A 24,300-nucleotide genomic window follows, 5' to 3' on the forward strand; every position below is an offset into this window, starting at 1 on the left:
CAAAGGATTAGGGAGAACATGCCCAGCTGTCACCCAGGGTTAGGAATTCTGTCTGTTCCCATCAGCCAGACTGGAAAACCTCAAGATTCATGGGACACTGGGCAGAGTAATCTAAGGGTCTTGCCTCAGTGGAGAGGAAAAATTAGCTCTGGCCTGGTACTGCTCTAGTCCCACCTAACAAATCTTAGAAGCAAGATGCCAAAGGAAAAACCTGTTTCCAAGTAATTTAATTATGTCCCAGAACCAAGCCCAAGAATAATTATAGTAAAACAAATTATCCAACACCCAACAAGGTAAATTTTATAATGCCTGATATCTAATCAAAAATGACCAGGCATATAAATAAACAGGAAAATATGAGCCACAATGAGAAGATAACTTAATTCATCAAAAGTGACCCAGAACTAACAAAGATGTTAGAATTAGCAAATAAGGGCTTCAAAGTAGTTATTATAACTGTATTCTTTCTGTTCAGAAAGTTAAGTTCAGACATGCAAACTATAAAAAAAAAAGACCCAAATTAAATTTATAGAGATTAAAACTGCAAGGTCTGAGAAAAATAAATTGGACAGAATTAAGAACAGATTAGACACTGCAGAACAAAAAATTAGTGAACTTGAAGACATAACAATAAAAACCACCCAAGGGGCTTCCCTGGTGGTGCAATGGTTGAGAATCTGCCTGCCAATGCAGAGGACACGGGTTCGAGCCCTGGTCTGGGAAAATCCCACATGCCGTGGAGCAACTGGGCCTGTGAGCCACAATTACTGAGCCTGCGCCCCGCAACAAGAGAGGCCGCGACAGTGAAAGGCCCGCGCACCGCGATGAAGAGTGGCCCACACTTGCCGCAGCTAGAGAAAGCCCTCGCACAGAAACAAAGACCCAACACAGCGAAAAATAAATAAATAAATAAATAAATAAATAAATTTTTTTAAAAAAACACCCAAAATAAAACAGAGAAGAAAAGGAAATAAGAAAAAAAAAAGGAACAGAACATCAGTAAGCTGTGAGGCAACTTAGGTTGCCAAATATATGTGTAAGTGGAGTCCATGAAAAAGAGGCAAGAGAGAAAGAGATAGAGAAGATACTTGAAGAACTAATGGCTGTTAGGGAATGAGAGCTACCACAACCACAATGGAAAATAATATGGGCAGGTAACTATTGAAATTTAAGCTGCACAAGCATTTTGAACCAGCAATTCCAATATTAGGAAAATACACAAAAATAAATAAAAGTACCAATACATAAGATTCTATATAGAAGATACTTAGCATTGTTTGAATTATCACAAACTGGAAATAACCTTCATCAATAAAGAAATGGTTGTTAAATTACCATAGGGCCATACTAAGAACTATCATAATGAAAAGAATGAATTAGAGCTACATATATTGACCTGAAAAGACATCCATGATATCTATTAAGCAAAAACAGGCAAGTTGCATGGTTACTATATCCATAACATGATTTCATGGTTTAAAAGAGAGAGAAAGAAAGAAAATAAATGCTAAATATTTATGTTTTTATTAGCATAGAAAAATAGTATAGAATACCTTAGAATGGAGGTTGAGATTGAATAGAGGCAAAAGAGAATAGTAATGTTTTCTTTATACATATTTATGTTGTATGAATGATTACAATGAGCATGTATTACTTTTGAATAAAAGATTTAAAAATAAGAAGCACAATAACAAACTGACAATACATTAGCAATATAACATTGCTATGAGTGCACAAGCATCATAGTAGAATGCACAAATAGGAGAGATTCCTTTGCCACACATGTGAAAAATCCATCCCTTTCAAAGACCTTTGGTAAACAACTTTTTGTTTGGTCTTTTTATCTTAAAATCAGGGCTAATACATAAGTCAATTTTAAAGATAAGAAAACTGAAACATAAGATGTTCAAGGTCACACTCCTTGTTAGCAGTTAAGTAGGAATTGTGATCCACGTGCCCTAACTTCTACGCTTGTCATCTTCAAGCTGGCTGAAACCCCAGCTTGAAGCCTGGGAGTAAGGAAGGGCACAGAAGCTGCCTCAACAACTCAATGAGGAAGGGGAAGGCAGGGGATTCTGCCACCTTCCACCATGCTCACACACATCGGTTTCAGTCAGAGAAGTTCCCCTGTTTTACACATTGAGCTTCTGAGTACCATTTCATTTTTTTAAAGGATTCCAATACTTACCAAAAAGAAAGTTTGAAAAGCAATGATCAAAAAACTTATATAGGGTCCCTTCAGTAGCAATAATTCCACCAATAATGTCCCCAAAAAAACCTAGAAACTGGTAAAATATAGTACACAGAATATACCTTTGAATCTCAAATAAGACTATATTCAATCTATTTTTATTTATTTATTTATTTGGCTGTGCTGGGTCTTAGTTGTGGCATTCAGGATCTTTAGTTGCAGCACGCGGTATCTTTTAGTTGCAGCATGCAGGCTCTTAGTTGCAGCATGTGGGATCAAACCCGGGCCCCCTGCATTGGGAGCACAGAGTTCTAACAGCTGGACCACCAGGGCAGTCCCCACATTCAATCTAAATATTCAGTGATGAATCATTAGAGAAATACAAATCAAAACTACCATGAGGTATCACCTCACACTGGTCAGAATGGCCATCATCAAAAAATCTACGAACAATAAATGCTGGAGAGGGTGTAGAGAAAAGGGAACCCTCCTGCACTGTTGGTGGGAATGTAAATTGATACAGCCACTATGGAGAACAGTATGGAGGTTCCTTAAAAAACTAAAAATAGAACTACCATATGACCCAGCAATCCCACTACTGGGCATATACCCTGAGAAAACCATAATTCAAAAAGAGACATGTACCACAATGTTCACTGCAGCACTGTTTACAATTGCCAGGACATGGAAGCAACTTAAATGTCCATCGAAAGATGAATGGATAAAGAAGAGGTGGCACATATATACAATGGAATATTATTCGGCCATAAAAAGGAATGAAACTGAGTTATTTGTAATGAGGTGGATGGACCTAGAGTCTGTCATACAGAGTGAAGTAAGTCAGAAAGAGAAAAACAAATACCGTATGCTAATGCACATATACAGAATCTAAAAAAACGGCACTGATGAACCTAGTGGCAGGGCAGGAATAAAGACACAGACGTGGAGAAGGGACTTGAGAACACAAACGGGGAAGGGTAAGCTGGGACAAAGTGAGAGAGTGACATGGACCTATGTACACTACCAAACGTAAAATCGATAGCTAGTGGGAAGCAGCTGCATAGCACAGGGAGATCGGCTCGGTGCTCTGTGATGACCTAGAGAGGTGGGATAGGGAGGGTGGGAGGGAGGCTCAAGAGGGAGGCAATGTGGGGATATATGTATAAATGTATACTTATAGCTGATTCACTTTGTTGTACAACAGAAACTAACACAACATTGTGAAGCAATTATCCTCCAATAAAGATAAATAAATAAATAAATAAATATTCAGTGAGAAACTGTCCCTTTTAAGTTCAGCTAATTCTCATCAATGCTAAATATGTCCTAATTTTTCTAACAATTAAAACCATGAGCCTACTGAAAGATTATCTAATGTTTCAAGGAAATTTGTCCTTAAAAATAAAAGATACACCAGGTACTGTTCTGGGTGCCGGGGATACAATGGACAAAATAAATCCCCAGCCCTCAGGGAGCATCCAAATATATTGGGTGCCACAAACAAATAAATACACAATGCCGGGTATCCACAAGTGATACAAAGAAAAATAAAGCAGCAGGGGTATACAAAGTGATGTGGAAGAAAAGCGGTTGTTATTTCAGAGAAGGTGGTCTGGGAATCCTGCTCTGAAGATGAGACATTTGAGAAGCCACCTGGATGAGGTCTAGAAGAGAATCACGTGTGTATCTGCAGCGAGGGTGCTCATGGCAGAAGGAACAGCTTCCATGGTGAAAAGTGGTTAGTAGGTCCAAAAGCAGTAAAAAGGGTAGGACAACTGGAACAGGATGTGTGGGGGATCGGGGAAGAGGTAGGAAAGGGGTTTAGAGAAGTGGGCAGGGGCCTTACGAGGCATGGCAAAACCTTTGGATTGTATTCTAAGTATGGTGGGAAATTCTGAGGGTTTTAAGCAAGGGAAATTTATGTATGATAGTAACTTTCTTTACTCATCTATATTTCAACTGAAATATACATGTCTTCCTGGTGGGAGCAATTGAGTCTCAGGAGACCGAAAGTGCTCCTCTCTTTCCCTGGAAATGTATTAGTTGAAGGAAAGACAGCTAAATGGAGTGTCACAGTGTTTAAGACGGGGGGGGGGAGGGGAGCACTGGGGTCTTGGGTCACCATCTGGCATCTCCTGAGACATGTACCAGACTTGGCTTTTGAAGCTGTATCCTCCCTTGTTCCCCTATACAATGACTCTCTGTAATTTCTGTGCCCTCGCAGGTACACAGGATTTCATTCTATTGCTCACAAACTCATAAACTCAATGGAGCTGAGGCCCCTTACCACCCTTCCACTACTCTTGAGCACACAGAAAAAGCAGAGTTCCCCAGTGCAAAGGTGGAACTGGTGAGAATACTATACAGCCATCCATCACACAAGACCATCCTCTCTTCACCTCCACTGCCACTCTGGCTTTGCTACCTCTATGGACACGTCTCAGAAACAGAGCACAGGTCACTTCTGCTCTCAGACTTAGGGTGTTTCTGTTGCTTCGTTCATGGGATGATGGAGGGGGAAGAATTCACACTCCAGCTTAGCCTCTGACTCTCTCCTTCACCCAAACTAGGGAATCTTCTCTAGCATCAGGGCAGGAAAAACACCATTATCCTTTGCTGTTGAAACCCCAAAACCCTTTCTCTATTTTTTCTGCTGTATTCTCTCTCTTCTGAGCACTGAGGTGCCACTGCTTGGAGGGGGCTAGGCATTAAAGAAGGGATACAAGAAACACACAGATAAAAACCCGGTATCTCAAAATAGTATCCCACCACATTTTCAAAAATCTTCCTTTGTTATTTTACTTCTGTAATATCTACCAAGTGCTAGTATGTGCTAAATGTGATGTTTTGATCGGTTTGTAAATTTGGGGCATGTCCTAAAACCCTTCACTGTGAGTCACTGCCACCATATGATTTTTCCTCTCTCTTCTACGGTAATAAAAAAGGTTAAGCAATAGACCATTAAAATACCAAGAAAACACTAGTTCTTAGTTGTAAGCAACAGATGACAACTTTGGCTGAGTTAAGCAGGAAAGGAATTTATATAATAACACTGAGAGGACTAGAGTTGCAGGCTGGAAGGCTAGGAAGCCAAGATGTCCAACATTACAGTGGATAACAGGTCCAGGGATGCCGCCACCTCTCCCAGCCGGCACTACTGAAGCCATGTGCACACACGAAGGGCAAGAACTCTGTCACCTGCCTTAGACACTGACGACACAACCTATCCCCCCGATGGATTCTGCACAGTCCTTTTTAGCTCAGGTTGCTAGCTTCTGACTCAAAGTCTGGGCCAAAGCAAGATCATGTAACACCAACAAGAAAAATCTGTGAAAGCACATTTCTGACATGAGAGATAGTGGGGAAGAGTTTAGATACTAGGCAACCTAAACAAAAAGACAACAATTTAGCATGTGCATGTTTAAAGAAGACTGTATTCGTAACAATTACGGTCACGCCTCAGAGATTCTGAGGGTTCAGTTCCAGACCACCACAATAAAGCAGAATATCACGATAAAGCAAGTCACACAAATTTAGGGGGGACATAAAAAAGTTATATTTACACTATACTGTAGTCTATTCAATGTGCAATAGCACTACAACTAAAAAACAATGTACTTTATTGCTAAAAAATTCTAACCATCATCTGAGTCTTCAGTGAATACTAATTTTTTGCTGGTAGGCAGTCTTGCCTCAATGTCAATGGCGGCTGACAGATCAGGGTGGTGGGTGCTGAGGGCTGGGATGGCTGCGGCAGTTTCTTAAAATAAGACACCAGTGAAGTTTGCCGCATTGATGAATTCTTCCTTTCACTTGAACGCTTAGAGGCCATTGTAGGGTTATTAATTGGCCTAATTTCAGTAACACTGTGTCTCAAGGAACAGAGAGGCCCAAAGAGTGGGCGAGAGATGGGGAAACGGACAGTCAGTGGAGCAGTCAGAAGACACACATTTATTAAGTTGGCTGTCTTATATGTGCGCGGTTCATGGCGCCCCGAAGATCACTGACCACAGATCACCGTGACAAATATAATAATCACGGAAAAGTTTGAAATATTGCAAGAATTACCAAAATGTGACACAGAGACACTAAGTGAGCAAATGTTCTTAGAAAAATGTCACTGATAGACTTGCTCTATGTAGGGTTACCTTCAATTTGTTTAAAAAAAAAAAAAAAAAGCAGTATCTGTCAAACACAGTAAAGCAAAGAGCAATAAAACGAAGTCTGCCTGTACTGTTACAATTAACTTATCACCTTTTAGTTCACATAATCACAAACAGGTATATCTTTTCTTAACTACCCTGTCATGACCCAGCTTTAAACTTCTTTATTTCGGCATATTCTCAACTGTTTTAAACACACCTAATATCAAAACATTAAGCTGAATATTATAAAACTGTCATTTTTATTGCTCAAAAACAGTCAAATATTGGTAATGTCTGATGGTTTAACATATACCATAATGGACTAACTTACTAAATTCCTAAAATTTGACTAAAGAGATTAGGGCATACTTTCTAAGTGTTCAAGTATTTGAAGAATTATCACGTAGAAGAGCTTCGGATGGCAACTTAGCAACGTGTTCACACCAACCCTCAAAATAGAAATGGCTAGAAAGTGTCAAAGGTAAAATTCATTTGTTAAGTTATTTACTGAGCAGTTCTCCTATGTGCCAGGCACAATATGTCCTGAAGACAGCAAACATGTCCCTGCTTTTATGGAGTTTATAGTCTCATGGGACAGATTTTAGCCCAAGAAGGAGAAAGACAATGTTTACAATTATCAGAAAATACAAGAGATATAAGGAAAGGAGCTTTGTTAACATAAATCAAAATAGTAGGCATTTGTATTGTTCATTACTCTCTACATTTGTTTTTACATATTATTTTATTTGCTATATCAATATTATTATAAATTGATTCTAAAGAAACAACATTTTCTGATTTACTGACTTCAGTTACATCAAATTTTGATCCAACAGTTCTCATTATTCACTGGGCCTGAACTCTTTGATGATGGATATCTATCCACAATACCGGTTTAAATAATATTTGTCACAAAGCACATTTCATTTTTATTACTGTGTTTTTCTAGCAGAGTATATTCTCTGGGTACATAGAAATATGGGGAACAAATGTCACCTTCATTTGGGAAAGTATTTCTTAGGATTGACTCTATATTCCTAATATACTCTATAAGTATAATCTATTGCTTAGCCAGAATACTGGGTAATGGTTATAGAAATATCATTCTTGAGATCAGAAAAATTCTTGCTAGTGTGAAAACCACATGTCATTTTTCATCTATGTTAACTCATGTTCTGGAAGAGAAGCTTATGAATATTTTAAGAAATTGTTCAATTCCTCCTAGTACCAAAGACATTCTTTCAAGCACTAAATAGAAAAGCACATAGCAAATACATCAGATATCCTTCAAAAGTCATCTAAGAATGCTCCCTAAATAATATAATTCACCTCATATTTAAAGAAGCAAATTGTCTGAAGAACAATTTCTTAATGTATATTTTAAACACAAGGAGACTTTGCTGTATAAAAGAACATCAAAATGAATAATAAAGAGACAATACTTTTGTAATCCTAAGTAATACAATTTTATCTATTTTTAACTTTTTATTTTTTGTATTTATTCAATTCTTTCCCATACCTGAAAAGAAGCAGTGTAACTGGAGCATACTGAGGGAGAAGAGAGAAGCAGGGTAAGACAGGAGACCAGAACACAAGGATACCATGGGCCATAGCAAGGAGTCTGGAAAGTTGTGATAGACAGCTATAGCCAACTTAAGGTCTCAGAGTCGTTCTGGCAGATTTCACTACGCTTACAAACTGCTGGAGCGGACTATAGGAGGCTACTGTCAAAGAAGTCAAGGGATTTCAAGAAAAGTAACAGTTGTAATGGTAGTAGTCGGGGGGGGGTGTAATTATTATTATTATTACTATTATTATTATTACTAATGATAATAGCTACCATCTATTTAACACTGTACATGTGCCAAACACTATACCAAAGCATTTCATGTATATTATCTCATTTTGTTTTGAGAATAGTTTCTATTATGTTCCTTTTACAAATAAGGAAATTAAGTAAGGAATTAGATAGACTGCTTAAAGTCACTCAGCTGGTCACAGGCTGTGCTGTGGGTCAGGGAGCAGGCCGGCAATCAGCTCTGACTGACCCCACAGCTCACTGTGAGCCAGGATGGTTGGATGGCTGTGCTCACAGTGCTGCAGCAAGACAGCAAACAAAGCCCTCAATGCCCAAGAGGAAATATTCAGACAACAGCAGAAAGGAGAGGTAGAGGGTAACAAAACCTGACACCATAAGCCACCAATAAAAAAAAGGTTTTTGTGTGAGGACAAAACAGGGACAAAGCAAGAAAGAACTAAGAGAAAGTGGGTGACATTTCTGGGTCCCGTGGTGCGAGGCATTTGGTGCAGCGAGGAAGCTATGATCTCAGACTGGAGCTGGGCTTCAGCTTAGGCAGGAAGGTAGAGGGGGTGCTCCCGGAAACCGGTTAGGAGTCCCGTTGTTCATTTACACTGTAACAGACCAGCATAGTGCTTACGAACACAGGATCTAGTGGGAGTTGCAAGATGGGTGAAGGAGGTCAAAAGGTGCAAACTGCCACTTATTAAAAAAATAAGTCCTGGGGATGTAATGTACAGCATGGTGCCCATACTTAATAATACTGTCTTGCATATTTGAAGGCTGTTAAAAGAGTAAATCTTAAACATTCTCATCACAAGAAAAAAAATTTTGTAACTATATGTGCTGATGGATGTTAACTAGACTTATTGTGGTGATCACTTTGCAGTATATACAAATATCAAATCATTATGTTGAACACCAGAAACAAATATAATGTTATAAATCAATTATAGCTCAATTTTAAAAAAAATCTAACAAGAGGGGAATAGTAAAATAAATTATAATGCAATAGAATATTATACAACCAGTAAAAGTAATGCTTTTGGAGACTATTTCATGACAACGATAATGGTAGCTAACATTTCTTAATTGGGCATTTATTCTGTACTTAATATTCTTCTTTATGTAGACTGTATATCACACATACATTATGATAAATAATACTAACTGTTTAAAAAAAGAACACAGGTTTGTCACTTCACGCCTCACGACATTGCAGTGCTTATGTTCAAGTGACCCTGATTTTACTTAAGAATGGCCTCAAAGTGCCAGAGTAGTGACACTGGCAATTCAGATATGCCAAAGAGAAGCCGTAAAGTGCTTCCCTGAAGTGAAAAGATGAAAATTCTCTGCCAAGGAAAGAAAGAAAATCATATGCTGAGGTTGCTGAGATCTACGTAGATCCATGTGTCTTCTCTTCAACATCCCTGATGGAAAGTCCAGGTTATTTGTAAGAAGACAGCAGAGAAGGAGGGAGAAGTAGAGTGCAGATCAAAAGGCTTCCGAAAGAAAGGAGCTGCAAGGAATATTCTATACAACCTCAGCAGCTTCTAGCTTTTCTGGGTGGCTGACAGAGTCTTGGTGCTCCAGCAGAGTGTCAGGCCTGAGCCTCCGAGGCGGGAGAGGAGAGTTCAGGACACTGGTCCACGAGAGACCTCCTGGCCCCACGTAATATCAAATGGCAAAAGCCCTCTCAGGGTTCTCCATCTCAATGCTAAGACCCATCTCCACTCAACAACCAGCAAGCTACACTGCTGGACACCCTATGCCAAACAACTAGCAAGACAGGAACACAACCCCACCCATTAGCAGAGAGGCTGCCTAAAATCATAATAAGTTCACAGACACCCCAAAACACAACACCGGACATGGTCCTGCCCACCAGAAAGACAAGATCCAGACTCATCCACTAGAACACAGGCACTAGTCCCCTCCACCAGGAAGCCTACACAAGCCACTGAACCAAACTTACCCACTGGGGGTAGACACCTAAAACAAAGGGAACTACGAACCTGCAGCTTGCGAAAAGGAGACCCCAAACACAGTAAGATAAGCAAAATGAGAAGAGAGAGAAATACACAGCAGATGAAGGAGCAAGGTAAATCCCACCAGACCAAACAAATGAATAGGAAATAGTCTACCTGAAAAAGAATTCAGAGTAATGATAGTAAAGATGATCCAAAATCTTAAAAATAGAATGGAGGAAATACAAGAAACGTTTAACAAGGACCTAGAAGAAGAGCAAACAAACAATGAGGAACAACACAATAAATGAAATTAAAAACTCTCTAGAAGGAATGAATAGCAGAATAACGGAGGCAGAAGAACGGATAAGTGACCTGGAGGATAAAATAGTGGAAATAACCACTGCAGAGCAGAATAAAGAAAAAAAAATGAAAAGAATTGAGGACAGTCTCAGAGACCTCGGGGACAACATTAAATGCACCAACATTCGAGTAATAGGGGTCCCAGAAGAAGAGAACAAAAAGGGACTGAGAAAATATTTGAAGAGATTATAGTTGAAAACTTCCCTAACATGGGAAAGGAAATAGTCAATCAAGTCCAGGAAGCACAGAGAGTCCCATACAGGATAAATTCAAGGAGAAACATGCCAAGACACATATTAATCAAACTATCAAAAATTAAATACAAAGAAACAATATTAAAAGCAGCAAAGGAAAAGCAACAACTAACATACAAGGGAATCCCCATAAGGTTAACAGTTGATCTTTCAGCAGAAACTCTGCAAGCCAGAAGGGACTGGCAGGACAAATTTAAAGTGATGAAAGGGAAAAACCTACAACCAAGATTACTCTACTCAGCAAGGATCTCATTCAGATTCGATGGAGAAATTAAAATCTTTACAGATAAGCAAAAGCTAAGAGAATCCAGCACCAGCAAACCAACTTTACAACAAATCCTAAAGGAACTTATCTAGGCAGGAAACACAAGAGAAGGAAAAGACCTACAATAACAAACCCAAACCAATTAAAAAATGGTAATAGGAACACACATATCAATAACTACCTTAAATGTAAACGGATTAAATGCTCCAACCAAAAGACATAGACTGGTTGAATGGATACTAAAACAAGACCCATATATATGCTGTCTACAAGAGACCCACTTCAGACCTAGGCACACATACAGACTGAAAGTGAGGGGATGGAAAAAGATACTCCATGCAAATGGAAATCAAAAGAAAGCTGGAGTAGCAATTCTCATATCAGACAAAATAGACTTTAAAATAAAGACTATTACAAGAGACAAAGAAGGACACTATATAATGATCAAGGGATCCATCCAAGAAGAAGGTATAACAATTGTAAATATTTAGGCACCCAACATAGGAGCACCTCAATACATAAGGAAAATGCTGACAGCCATAAAAGGGGAAATCGACAGTAACACAATCATAGTAGGGGACTTTAACACCCCACTTTCACCAATGGACAGATCATCCAAAATGAAAAATAAATAAGGAAACACAAGCTTTAAATGACACATGAAACAAGATGGACTTAACTGATATTTATAGGATATCCCATCCAAAAGCAACAGAATATACTTTCTTCTCAAGTGCTCATGGAACCTTCTCCAGGATAGATCATATCTTGGGTCACAAATCAAGCCTTGGTTAATTTAAGAAAACTGAAATCATATCAAGTACCTTTTCCAACCACGAGGCTATGAGACTAGATATCAATTACAGGAAAAATCTGTAAAAAATACAAACACATGGAAGCTAAAAAATACAGTACTAAACAACCAAGAGATCACTGAAGAAATCAAAGAGGAAATCAAAAAATACCTAGAAACAAATGACAATGAAAACACGACGACCCAAAACCTATGGGATACAGCAAAAGCAGTTCTAAGAGGGAAGTTTACAGCAATACAATCCTACCTCAAGAAACAAGAAACATCTCAAGTAAACAACCTAATCTTACATCTAAAGCAATTAGAGAAAGAAGAACAAAAAAAACCCAAAGTTAGCAGGAGGAAAGAAATCATAAAGATCAGATCAGAAACAAATGAAAAAGAAATGAAGGAGGGACTTCCCTGGTGGCACAGTGTTTAAGAATCCGCCTGACAATGCAGAGGACATGGGTTTGAGCCCTGGTCAGGAAGATCCCACATGCCGCGGAGCAACTAAGCCCATGCGCCATAACTACTGAGCCTGTGCTCTAGAGCCTGTGAGCCACGACTACTGAGCCCGGGCGCCACAACTACTGGAGCCCACGTGCCTACACTCCGTGCTCCACAACAAGAGAAGCCACTGCCAGGAGAAGCCCATGCACCGCAACAAGGAGTAGACCCCGCTCACCACAGCTAGAGAAAGCCCGCGCACAGCAACGAAGATCCCATGCAGCCAAAAATAAATAAGTTAAATAAAAAAAAGAAATGAAGGAAACAATAGCAAAGATCAATAAAACTAAAAGCTGGTTCTTAGAGAAGATAAACAAAATTGATAAACCTTTAGCCAGACTCATCAAGAAAAAAAGGGAGAAGACTCAAATCAATAGAACTAGAAATGAAAAAGGAGAAGTAACAAATGACACTGTAGAAATACAAAGGATCATGAGAGATTACAACAAGCAACTCTATGCCAATAAAATGCACAACTTGGAAGAAATGGACAAATTCTTAGAAAAGCACAACCTCCTGAGACTGAACTTGGAAGAAACAGAAAATATAAACAGACCAATCACAAGCACTGAAATTGAAACTGTGATTAAAAATCTTCCAAAAAACAAAAGCCCAGGACCAGATGGCTTCACAGGCTAATTCTATCAAACATTTAGAGAAGAGCTAACACCTATCCTTCTCAAACTCTTCCAAAATACAGCAGAGGGAGGAACACTCCCTAACTCACTCTACAAGGTCACCATCACCCTGATACCAAAACCAGACAAAGATGTCTCAAAAAAAGAAAACTACAGACCAGTATCACTGATGAACATAGATGCAAAAATCCTCAACAAAATACTAGCAAACAGAATCCAAGAGCTCATTAAAAGGATAATACACCATGATCAAGTGGGGTTTATCCCAGGAATGCAAGGATTCTTCAATATACGTAAATCAATCAATGTGATAAACCATATTAACAAATTGAAGGAGAAAAACCATATGATAATCTCAATAGATGCAGAAAAGCTTTTGACAAAATGCAACACCTATTTATGATAAAAACTCTCCAGAAAGTAGGCATAGAGGGAACTTACCTCAACATAATAAAGGCCATATATGACAAACCCACAGCCAACATCGTTCTCAATGGTGAAAAACTGAAACCACTTCCACTAAGATCAGGAACAAGACAAGGTTGCCCACTCTCACCACTATTATTCAACATAGTTTTGGAAGTTTTAGCCACAGCAATCAGAGAAGAAAAAGAAATAAAAGGAATCCAAATCAGCAAAGAAGAAGTAAAACTGTCACTGTTTGCAGATGACATGATACTATACATAGAGAATCCCAAAGATACTACCAGAAAACTACTAGAGCTAATCAATGAATTTGGTAAAGTAGCAGGATATAAAATTAATGCACAGAAATCTCTTGCATACACTAATGATGAAAAATCTGAAAGAGAAATTAAGGAAACACTCCCATTTACCACTGCAACAAAAAGAATAAAATACCTAGGAATAAACCTACCTAAGGAGACAAAAGACCTGTATGCAGAAAACTATAAGACACTGATGAAAGAAATTAAAGATGATACAAACAGATGGAGAGATATACCATGTTCTTGGACTGGAAGAATCAACATTGTGAAAATGACTATACTACCCAAAGCAATCTACAGATTCAATGCAATTCCTATCAAACTACCAATGGCATTTTTCACAGAACTAGAAAAAAACAATTCACAATTTGTATGGAAACACAAAGGACCACGAATAGCCAAAGCAATCTTGAGAAAGAAAAACAGAGCTGGAGGAATCAGGCTCCCTGACTTCAGACTATACTACAAAGCTACAGTAATCAAGACAGTACGGTACTGGCACAAAAACAGAAATATAGATAAATGGAACAGGATAGAAAGACCAGAGATAAACCAACACACATATGGTCACCTTATCGTTGATAAAGGAGGCAAGAATATACAATGGAGGAAAGACAGACTCTTCAATAAGTGGTGCTGGGAAAACTGGACAGCTACATGTAAAAGAATGAAATTAGAACACTCCCTAACACCATACACAAAAATGAACTCAAAATGGATTAAAGACCTAAAAGTAAGCCCAGACACTATAAAACTCTTAATGGAAAACATAGGCAGAACACTCTATGACATAAATCACAGCAAGATCCTTTTGGACCCACCATCTAGAGAAATGGAAATAAAAACAAAAATAAACAAATGGGACCTAATGAAACTTAAAAGCTTTTGCACAGCAAAGGAAACCATAAACAAGACGAAAAGACAACCCTCAGAATGGGAGAAAATATTTGCAAATGAAGCAACTGACAAAGGATTAATCTCCAAAATATACAGGCAGCTCATACAGCTCAATATCAACAAAACAAAGAACCCAATCCAAAAATGGGCAGAAGATCTAAGTAGACATTTCTCCAAAGAAGATATACAGATTGCCAACAAACACATGAAAGGATGCTCAACATCATTAATCATTAGAGAAATGCAAATTAAAACCACAATGAGGTATCACCTCACACCGGTCAGAATGGCCATCATCAAAAAATTTACAAACAATAAATGCTGGAGAGGGTATGGAGAAAAGGGAACCCTGTTGCGCTGTTAGTGGGAATGTAAATTGATACAACCACTATGGAGAACAGTATGGAGGTTCCTCAAGAAACTAAAAATAGAACTACCATAAGACCCAGCAATCCCACTACTGGGCATATACCCTGAGAAAACCATAATTCAAAGAGTCTTTTACCACAATGTTCATTGCAGCTCTATTTACAATAGCCAGAACATGGAAGCAACCTAAGTGTCCATTGACAGATGAATGGATAAAGAAGATGTGGCACATATATACAATGGAATATCACTCAGCCATAATGAGAAACGAAATTGAGTTATCTGTAGTGAGGTGGATGGACCTAGAGTCTGTCATACAGAGTGAATTAAGTCAGAAAGAGAAAAACAAATACCGTATGCTAACACATATATATGGAATCTAAAAAAAAAAAATGGTTCTGAAGAACCTAGGGGCAGGACAGGAATAAAGACGCAGACGTAGAGAATGGACTTGAGGACACGGGGAGGGGGAAGGGTAAGCTGGGACGAAATGAGAGAGTGGCATGGACATATATACACTACCAAATGTAAAATAGATAGCTAGTGGGAAGCAGCCTCATAGCACAGGGAGATCAGCTCGGTGCTTTGTGACCACCTAGAGGGGTGGGATAGGGAGGGTGGGAGGGAGACACAAGAGGGAGGAGATATGGGGATATATGTTTATATATAGCTGATTCACTTTTTTATACAGCAGAAACTAGCACACCATTGTAAAGCAATTATACTCCAACAAAGATGTTAAAAAAAAAAAAAGAACACAGAATATGGAGCCAGACTGCCTGGATTTGTGTCCTGGCTCTACCACTTACTAACAAATTATTTAGCCTCTTTGTGCCTCAGATTCCCAACTGTAAAACAGGGGTGATGACAATCATCCCTGTCTCACGTAGTTGTTAAGATTGAAAGGGTTAACATTTGTAAGATGATTAGAATAATATCCAGCATAAAGTAAATCCATTTAAGTGTTTGATTGAAAATCAAGTAAAATAAAAGATATAGGGAATATGCCACCCCAAAATATGCCACTTGGGCATAAGGCATATTTTGAGCTAGAGACAAAGAGAATCAATAGATGCAAAAAGAAACTTTCCCGGAGCTTCCCTTGTCTGACCAAAAGCAGACACTGTGAAAACTGAGGACTGCCAAAAGTCCACTCTCCTGGGGAATTTGTATCGCCGAGGTGGACCTATACACATAAACCTTACTCCATTAGAGGCCCCCCCACAGTCTGTCCCCCGAAAGCTTAAAACCCTTTTCCTTTGTCTTGTCACTTCTCTACAAATTTATTATTCTTCTGTTAAGATGCTATATGAGCCCACATTCTAGCCACCCCCATGAGTTACCGTTCATTGAGGTTTCTCCCATGTGATGTGTATTGGACACATTAATAAACTCTTTGCTTTTCCCTTGTTAATCTGTTGTCAGTCTAAGTCTACAGGGTCCCTGGGGGAGAATCTAGGAGGGTAGAAGGAAAAAGAATTTGTCCCTATACGGGACAATGGAAAGGGTAAAAAGAGAGGTGAGAGGGGAGAAGAACTATGAGAATTTGTGCCTGGGGGCCCTGCACAGAGGCAGGGCGTGCGACAGAGGCTCTGGGGGCCCTCTAGGGAGCGGGGCTGTGATCCAGACATTCTGGCTGGGGAGAAAAGCTTGTCTTTGGTTAGTTCTAAATGATGTGTGGCTAAGGTGTGCTGATGTCTCTGAAGACAGCTTAGTCCAGGCCATTAAGGGGAAGGGTCAGCAGGCTGCTGGGATACCCACCTGCCTGTGGTGGTTAGAAGTGCAAGAGCAGACAGCTTAGAAAAAGGCCCAAAGATAGCAGCAACTGAACAGAATCCCCACAAGGAGCAGAAACACAAGGCATATACTCTCCATCTTTTGGGGGACATGACAGTCATAATAAGAGAAAGAGCAATGTTCAAATGAACACCCTGAAAACCTTTCATTTTTCCTTTTGTGAGATAAATGCACTTGGAATCTTTTATCATGCTAAACAAGCACATTTTTCTCATTTAAAAAAAAAATATTTGCAAGGACGATTATAATCCCAGCAGGCTAAATTTTTAGCAATCTCTCAATCTAATACACTTTTTAACAAAATTACATTTCACAAAAAAAAAATGAATGAAATCACATTCAGTTCTATGCAAAAACCTTCCAGTGCAATTTCATCACTGTAAAATGTGGAGAAATGACATGTAAATGCCTAATTTTCAATACCTTCTTAGCTCTATGAGCTATTGTGTACTGCTAGGAAAGCAGAAGGTACTTTTTATTCTGGAAAAACAGGCTCACTCAAGGTCAAGGTAGTAAGCTGAGACACAGTCTTGGCTGCTATATACCAGCTCCCTCAAGCGGCTACCACCATAAACTTACATGTACACAGTGTGCAAAAATGGGCGTGGTCTCTTTTTGTTTCTATTTTCATTACTCTAGGAGGTGGATCGATAAAGATCTTGCTGTGATTTATGTCAGAGAGTGTTCTTCCTATGTTTTCCTCTAAGAGTTTCATAGTGTACAGTCTTACATTTAGGTCTCTAATCCATTTTGAGTTTATTTTTGTGTATGGTGTTAGGGAGTATTCTAATTTCATTCTTTTACATGTAGCTGTACAGTTTTCCCAGCACCACTTATTGAAGAGACCGTCTTTTTTCCATTGTATATTCTTGCCTCCTTTATCAAAGATAAGGTGACCATATGTGTGTGGGTTTATCTCTGGGCTTTCAATCCTGTTCCATTGATCTATATTTCTGTTTTTGTGCCAGTACCATACTGTCTTGATTACTGTAGCTTTGTAGTATAGTCTGAAGTCAGGGAGCCTGATTCCTCCAGCTCCGTTTTTCCTTCTTAAGATTGCTTTGGCTATTCGTGGTCTTTTGTGTTTCCGTACAATAGCCAGGACACAGAAGCAATCTAAATGTCCATTGATGGAGGAATGAATAAAGAAGATGTGGTACATATATACAATGGAATATGATTCAGCCATAAAAAAGGATGAAATAATGCCATTTGCAGCAACATGCATGGACCTAGAGATTGTCATACTGAGTGAAGTCAGACAGAGAAAGACAAATATCATATGATATCACTTATATGTGGAATCTAAAAAAATGGTACAAATGAACTTACTTACAAAACAGAAATGGAGTCACAGATTTAGAAAACAAACTTATTGTTACCAAGTGGGAAAGGGGTGGGGAGGGATAAATGGGGAGATTGGGATTGACATATACACACTACTATATATAAAATAGATAACTAAAATACGATAACTAATCTTTACAAAGGCTGCAAATGAACTTATCTACAAAACAGAAATAGAGTTACAGATGTAGAAAATAAACTTACAGTTACGGGGTGGGGGAGGGATAAACTGGAAGACTGGGATTAACACATACACACTACTATATATAAAACAGATAACTAATACCTACTGTATAGCACAGGGAACTCTACTCAGTCCTCTGTAATGGCCTATATGGGAAACGAACCTAAAAAAGAGTGGATATCTGTATATGTATATCAGATTCATTTTGCTGTACACCTAAAACTAACACAACACTGTAAATCAACTATACCCCAATAAAAATTATTAAAGAAAAAAAAAGATGGGCGTGGTCTCTTCAGCCCACAGGCATCTACCGAAAATAAGTTAGTAGCTCATCAATTCAGAATTTATTAGTTCAAAATGCATAATAATTTTCTTCAATATTATACATTAATTCTAAATTACTCTTTACCCTGTAAATTTTCAATAATGAGTTCAAATATTAGTATCTAAAATTCAGTCCTTTTTTCATAACAACTGTGTAATATTTTAAGAATTTGTTTCTTTTAACTTGAAAATTGAAAAACTCTATGAAAATTAGGTAGATCAGACTATTCGTGAACTATAATTTTCAACTATTTTTCAAGTTAGTTTCACTTCATAACATGTACTTAAACTTAACTTCTTTATCAACACTTTAATAATTAAATTTATGTTCTCTGAAAATTTTTCCTGGGCTGCTGCCGGTTCCGCCGCACTCCAGGTATCTTTTTCTGAACGCAAGCTGCCTCATCATGTTTCAAGGATGGCTCTTCCTATCATCGTATAATGGGGTAGACAGGACTATTCAGTGACCACACTTTCAGAAGATGATACTGTGCTAGATCTCAAACAATTTCTCAAGACCCTTACGGGAGTGCTACCAGAATGCCAGAAGTTACTTGGACTCAAAGTTAAAGGCAAACTTGCAGAAAATGATGTTAAGCTTGGAGCTCTCAAACTGAAACCAAATACTAAAATCATGATGATGGGAACTCATGAGGAGAGCTTGGAAGATGCCTTAGGTCCACCTCTTGACAATGATGATGTTGTTAACGACTCTGATATTGAAGATGAAGTAGTTGAAGTAGAAAATAGGGAGGAAAACCTACTGAAAATTTCCCACAGAGTAAAAGAGTACAAAGTGGAAATTTTGAATCCTCCCAGGGAAGGGAAAAAACCTTTGGTACTGGGTGTTGATTATACAGTATTTGACCATAGTCTCTTGTGCAGGGACTGGGGCAGAATTAATATGGTCATATCTTCATGAATTCCTAACATCTGCATATGAGGATTCTGACATTGTTATTTGATATGCAACAAATATGAAATGGATTGAAGCTAAAATGAAAGAGCTGGGAGTGAGTACAAATGCAAATTACAAGGTTATCTTCACGTTGGACAGTGCTGCTATGATAATAGTGCATACTCCAAGGAGAGGATTAACAGATGTAAAGCCTCTTGGTGTTATATGGGGAAAGTTTTCAGAGTTTTACAGCAAAAAAAACACCATCACGTTTGATGATATAGGAAGAAATTTTCTAATGAACCCACAGAATGGACTAAAGATAAGACCTTTTATGAAAGCACACCTAAATCTAGATAAAGACAAAGAACTTTTACAATTAACCTGGTACCTCAAGGAAATACCAAAGTTAGATGACTTTTTGGACCTAAATCACATATATTGGGAACGGTATCTCTCAAAGAAGCAAGGACAGTAGTTACAAGCTATACTGGCAGTTATTGAAGATGCTTGAGATCCATGAATTTCTTTTCGCTTTTATGCTAAAGATCATTATGATAGTGCTGGACATTGCAGCAAATACCAGACTGCTTATACTTGGTCTTCCAGTTTTTTGTAAATTTAATTTTATATTTTTTGAAGATCATAGCGATAAGCAAAAAAAAAAAAACAAAAAACTTTTTCCCCCTGTATGAATATACTGTAACTCCTGAAAAATATTTTCTCCAGCATAGAGTACTGAGTGTTTTTCCACACACACACACACACACACACACACACACAAAGTGGACAAAAATGTATACTTAACAATGTCATTTTGCGACTTTGGAAACAAGTATGTCTTGTGTTTTTGTCTCACTGTGTTTTTATCTAAGCCCAAACCCGTTTTGAAAATACTGTTTTTAAAACCAAAAACAGAAAAGTTTTTAGTAAGAAACCTAGTTTGGTATGCTTAAAACCACTGAGAGTTTTTCTTATTCCTTTGTCATAACACAATTTCCCTTATTACTCCACTACTTAACATCTCTAAATTATGAGCTGTCTCAGTTTGGTATGTATGTGTGTCAGTGTTCTTTAAGTAAAATTGGAAAGTGTCTGCTCTGATACAGATATGTCATAGTGTGACAAACAGAAAACATGAGACTGAGGAATGAAACTAAGGAACAAGTGTGTTTCTTTGTGCTAGCCAAGTAGAAGCACTCCTGCCCAAAACCACTGTCCTAAAAGCAATTAAAGGCAGTACATTTTGAAATGGGACGTATCACTGGTTCAGCCCTAAAGAGCATAACAAAAAGTTTTTGTCCTGTTCCAGCTCTGTCTTCTCTAAGTACAAACACTGTGTTGCAGTGAAAATATCTAGCCATAAGATTAAAAAAATAATTTATTTGCAATGCTTATGCCTGCAGATATGTAATATGACCACTGTTTTGTGTTGACAGTATTGCTTTATGCAGTTCTTCTATTTGAAAGGAATCTGATTCTTTCAAATAAACATGGTATGTATTGTTCTTACGGGGGACTATTTCAGTGATGTAAATAATAAATTCCTTTTCTTAAAAAAAAAAAAAATTTTCCTTCTTTCCATTAAGTCAACTAGCTCTGCCTCCTTTATGTTGAATGAATACGAGTTTAATATTTCTGTATAAGCATACACATATACATAGTTTATAACAATGTTCTAAGAAATGTATTACCCTGGTCAATGGAATATATTCTTCTGAAAGTTGTAATATATTTGAAAAATAGTTTATAAAATATGACACAAAAACAAATATGACATTATTTAACTGATCCTGTTGGACTAAAGCAATACTAATCCTGAGGCATTCTTTTAAAAATAAATCTAATGAAGTAAAATATTAACAAAAATTCCATGTATTGAACATCTGGACTATCTGAACACTACACAAATTGAGGCTCAACTAAACTTCACTGAAATTTTCCATATACATATTCAAATATTTAGATTTCTTACAAAATTGCATAAAAACTATCATCTAGGGAATTCCTTGGCGGTCCAGTGGTTAGGACTCCGTTCTTCCACCGCAGGGGGCACGGGTTCGATCGCTGGTGGGGAACTAAGATCCCGCATGCTGCAGGACGCAGCTAAAAAAATTTTTTAAATAAAAAACATAATCCAAAACAACAGTACAGTATACACACAAAAGATTAAAAGCAAGTGATTATATGAGTAGACAGAGTGCCATTCTATTTTCCATTTTTTGTAATGCTTTGTTTAAACGTTTAGAAAAGTATATATATTTTTAAGAAACAGTCTATGGCATCTAGAAAGGAATTACAGGGGCAGTGGCCTTTTCTAAAATGACAAACCAACACCCTTGAGCTCAGAGTCACACTAAAGCTGGTGAGATTTCACATTCCTCACCACACAATGGATCTTTCATCAATACTGGAAACTGCCTTTGTGAGAATATTGCTAAGAATGGATGGAATTCTCAATGTTGCAAGCACCCATTGAATTATTTAAAAGAACAATGAATGAATGACCAATTAGAAATGTTTCTTGAGCTCAGACATATTTATATTACAAAAGGAAAGACCTGAATCTAGCATTCTCTCCAGAGCAGTTCAGGATGAACAGATTAAGTCTGTTAAATGAAGGCATGGGTTCCCAAATGCTTTGCCATCAAAACTGTTAAGAGTTGCCTTCTCCTTGGCCAGCTAATGATTTTAAATCCTACTTGACTCATAACTATTGTTTAATTGCTTGCTTGTTTGTTGTTCATACATACTTTGCTCCACAAAAGAAAAACTTAGCCAACGATGAAATGAAATCTGGTCCTCATGCCTCCCTCACCCCTAAAAGAGGTGCACTTTTGAATGGGCAGCTAAAAACTGCATAAAGACAATATATTAAGTTTTTTCAAAAGTACGTCTCAAAAGATCTCATACAATATGATATTCTTTTTATAAGATTAAAACCAATTAAAAATACATATACTTGGGGAGAATACAAGGAAATAATAAACCCTGACCTCAGGATGATGGTTAGCTTAAATGAAGGAAGGCCAAAGGATGGATTAATGAAAAGGACAATATGGTTAAATTTACTACCAAGGTCCTAGCTTTTGTTTTGGGTGGTGGATTCCCAGATGATTATGATATTATTTTAAGATAGATAAATAGATAGATAAAATTAAACCCAGCATGGAGCAATGATGAGAGTGTGTTATGAATCAAGGATTATTGAACCTGAAATGAGATGACATGAAACAACCTGGCATGATATGAGAGGAAATGAAAATAAAAATTGCTTTATTTACTAACACCCAAACTATGATCTCTGGATCATCTTTAAAAAGCACTCATCCAGGTTTTATAATTTTCTGCTTCGATTTCCCTAACATTTTCAATTGTGCTGCACAAAGCAATGTGTTCTCCAATGGATGTGAGACCTTCTACCATCACCAATGGACTTTCTGCTCATAGAGCAGTACCTAAACAGGAAGGTGAAAAGGTAGCGCAGAGAAAAATGCTGCTGATTCATCTACTGATTCTCCGGAATGGGGCGGACAATGCCCACAAGCCTCCAAATAGGCAATTGGTGATTCTTATTAATTCACTCAATACTTACTAAATGCCAACTACATGTCAAATGTCATGATAAGCGTTGGATCCTTCAGACTTATGATTAGGACAGTCCTAACAAATACTTGAGTCCAGCCCATCATCTTCCAGAATCAACATATTCCTCAGGTCAAAGAATCAAGATAACTTTTCCTGCCTTTTATTTGGCTACTTCCCTATACAAGCAAATGCTGAAGCAGCTCACTTATAAAGTGAGGTTACACTGGCTCCCCAAAATTAAAAGATGTCAAATCTCTATTATAAGAATTGGGAGAAAAAAATTGCTTCTTCAACAGATGAGATTTCATGGAAGTATATCACTGTTTGTCTTACCTGCTATCTCCAAAAGTGGGTTTATGTGATCTCCTTCTGCCAGCTTCACAAATCCAACCTGATTTCCAAAAGTGTCAACCCCTTCAAAGGGCAAAGTCAAAGTTTTTCCTTGGAGGATTTCTTCCACAAATGGTTTTAATTCCAAAAGAGCATCAATACCACTGGTAAGAAATAATATATTTTTCAGTAACATATTAAGTAATAAAATATACAAAACCAAATGAGAAACAGTTTTAGAAAGATAAATTAATTTTTATACTTGTACTAATTATTTTAATGCTCAAAATACCTTCAAAATCTAATCCATATGATCAAAATAAAACTAATATTAATTTTTAACAAAATCTGTAGAAGTGAATTAATCTTTACCTACTTATAATTTATTTTATATTAAAGACACAAAAGAAGATGCTATGTTATAGTTCACCAAAAGGTTTTTAACCAAGGAAATACTGCATGGACAACTAAAAAAAAAAATTACTGACAGTATATTGCAGAAAAACCTAATACCTACAAAACATTATATTAGATTATGTGAAAGTTCTATATTCTTGTTAAAAGTAGTAATACTTATATAATATTTACTATTTGTGAGGCAGTCTACTAAAACTTAAAATACATTATCTCTTTAAAATATAATAGTCTCCACAGTAAGATAATTTATTACACTTGGGTTCAACTAAAGTGCAAGTTTATATTTACCAACTACAGCTACGTAAGTTTGTTGTGTCTGTTTAGCCTCTATGATTAAAGGGCTATTCTGCGTTTCAAATGCATTACTTTTCTTTCTAAAAATAAATGTTTACTATATTAGTGAATTAGACATTATAAAGTTTGGAATATTTTGAAAATTAAGATCAATTATTTCCATAGTAAGAGGAGTTTGGTATAGGTACTTTATTATGAGA

The 24,300-nt window shown here is 37.5% G+C and overlaps 1 protein-coding gene and 1 pseudogene across 3 annotated transcripts in view; one reads left to right on the forward strand and one right to left on the reverse strand.

Annotated features, from left to right (window-relative positions):
- Positions 1-24,300, reverse strand: part of AKAP7 (A-kinase anchoring protein 7) — a 141,315-nt gene that overhangs the window by 80,305 nt on the left and 36,710 nt on the right. For all 3 annotated transcript variants that reach the window (XM_007190859.2, XM_007190860.2, XM_057528276.1), the window contains exon 5: positions 23,393-23,553. In XM_007190859.2, the coding sequence (XP_007190921.2) occupies positions 23,393-23,553 (161 nt within the window). The remainder of the gene's footprint in view (positions 1-23,392; positions 23,554-24,300) is intronic.
- LOC103006162 (ubiquitin-like domain-containing CTD phosphatase 1) lies at positions 18,992-19,949 on the forward strand (annotated as a pseudogene).

Source organism: Balaenoptera acutorostrata, chromosome 14 (assembly GCF_949987535.1).
Source record: "Balaenoptera acutorostrata chromosome 14, mBalAcu1.1, whole genome shotgun sequence".
Taxonomy (NCBI): domain Eukaryota; kingdom Metazoa; phylum Chordata; class Mammalia; order Artiodactyla; family Balaenopteridae; genus Balaenoptera; species Balaenoptera acutorostrata.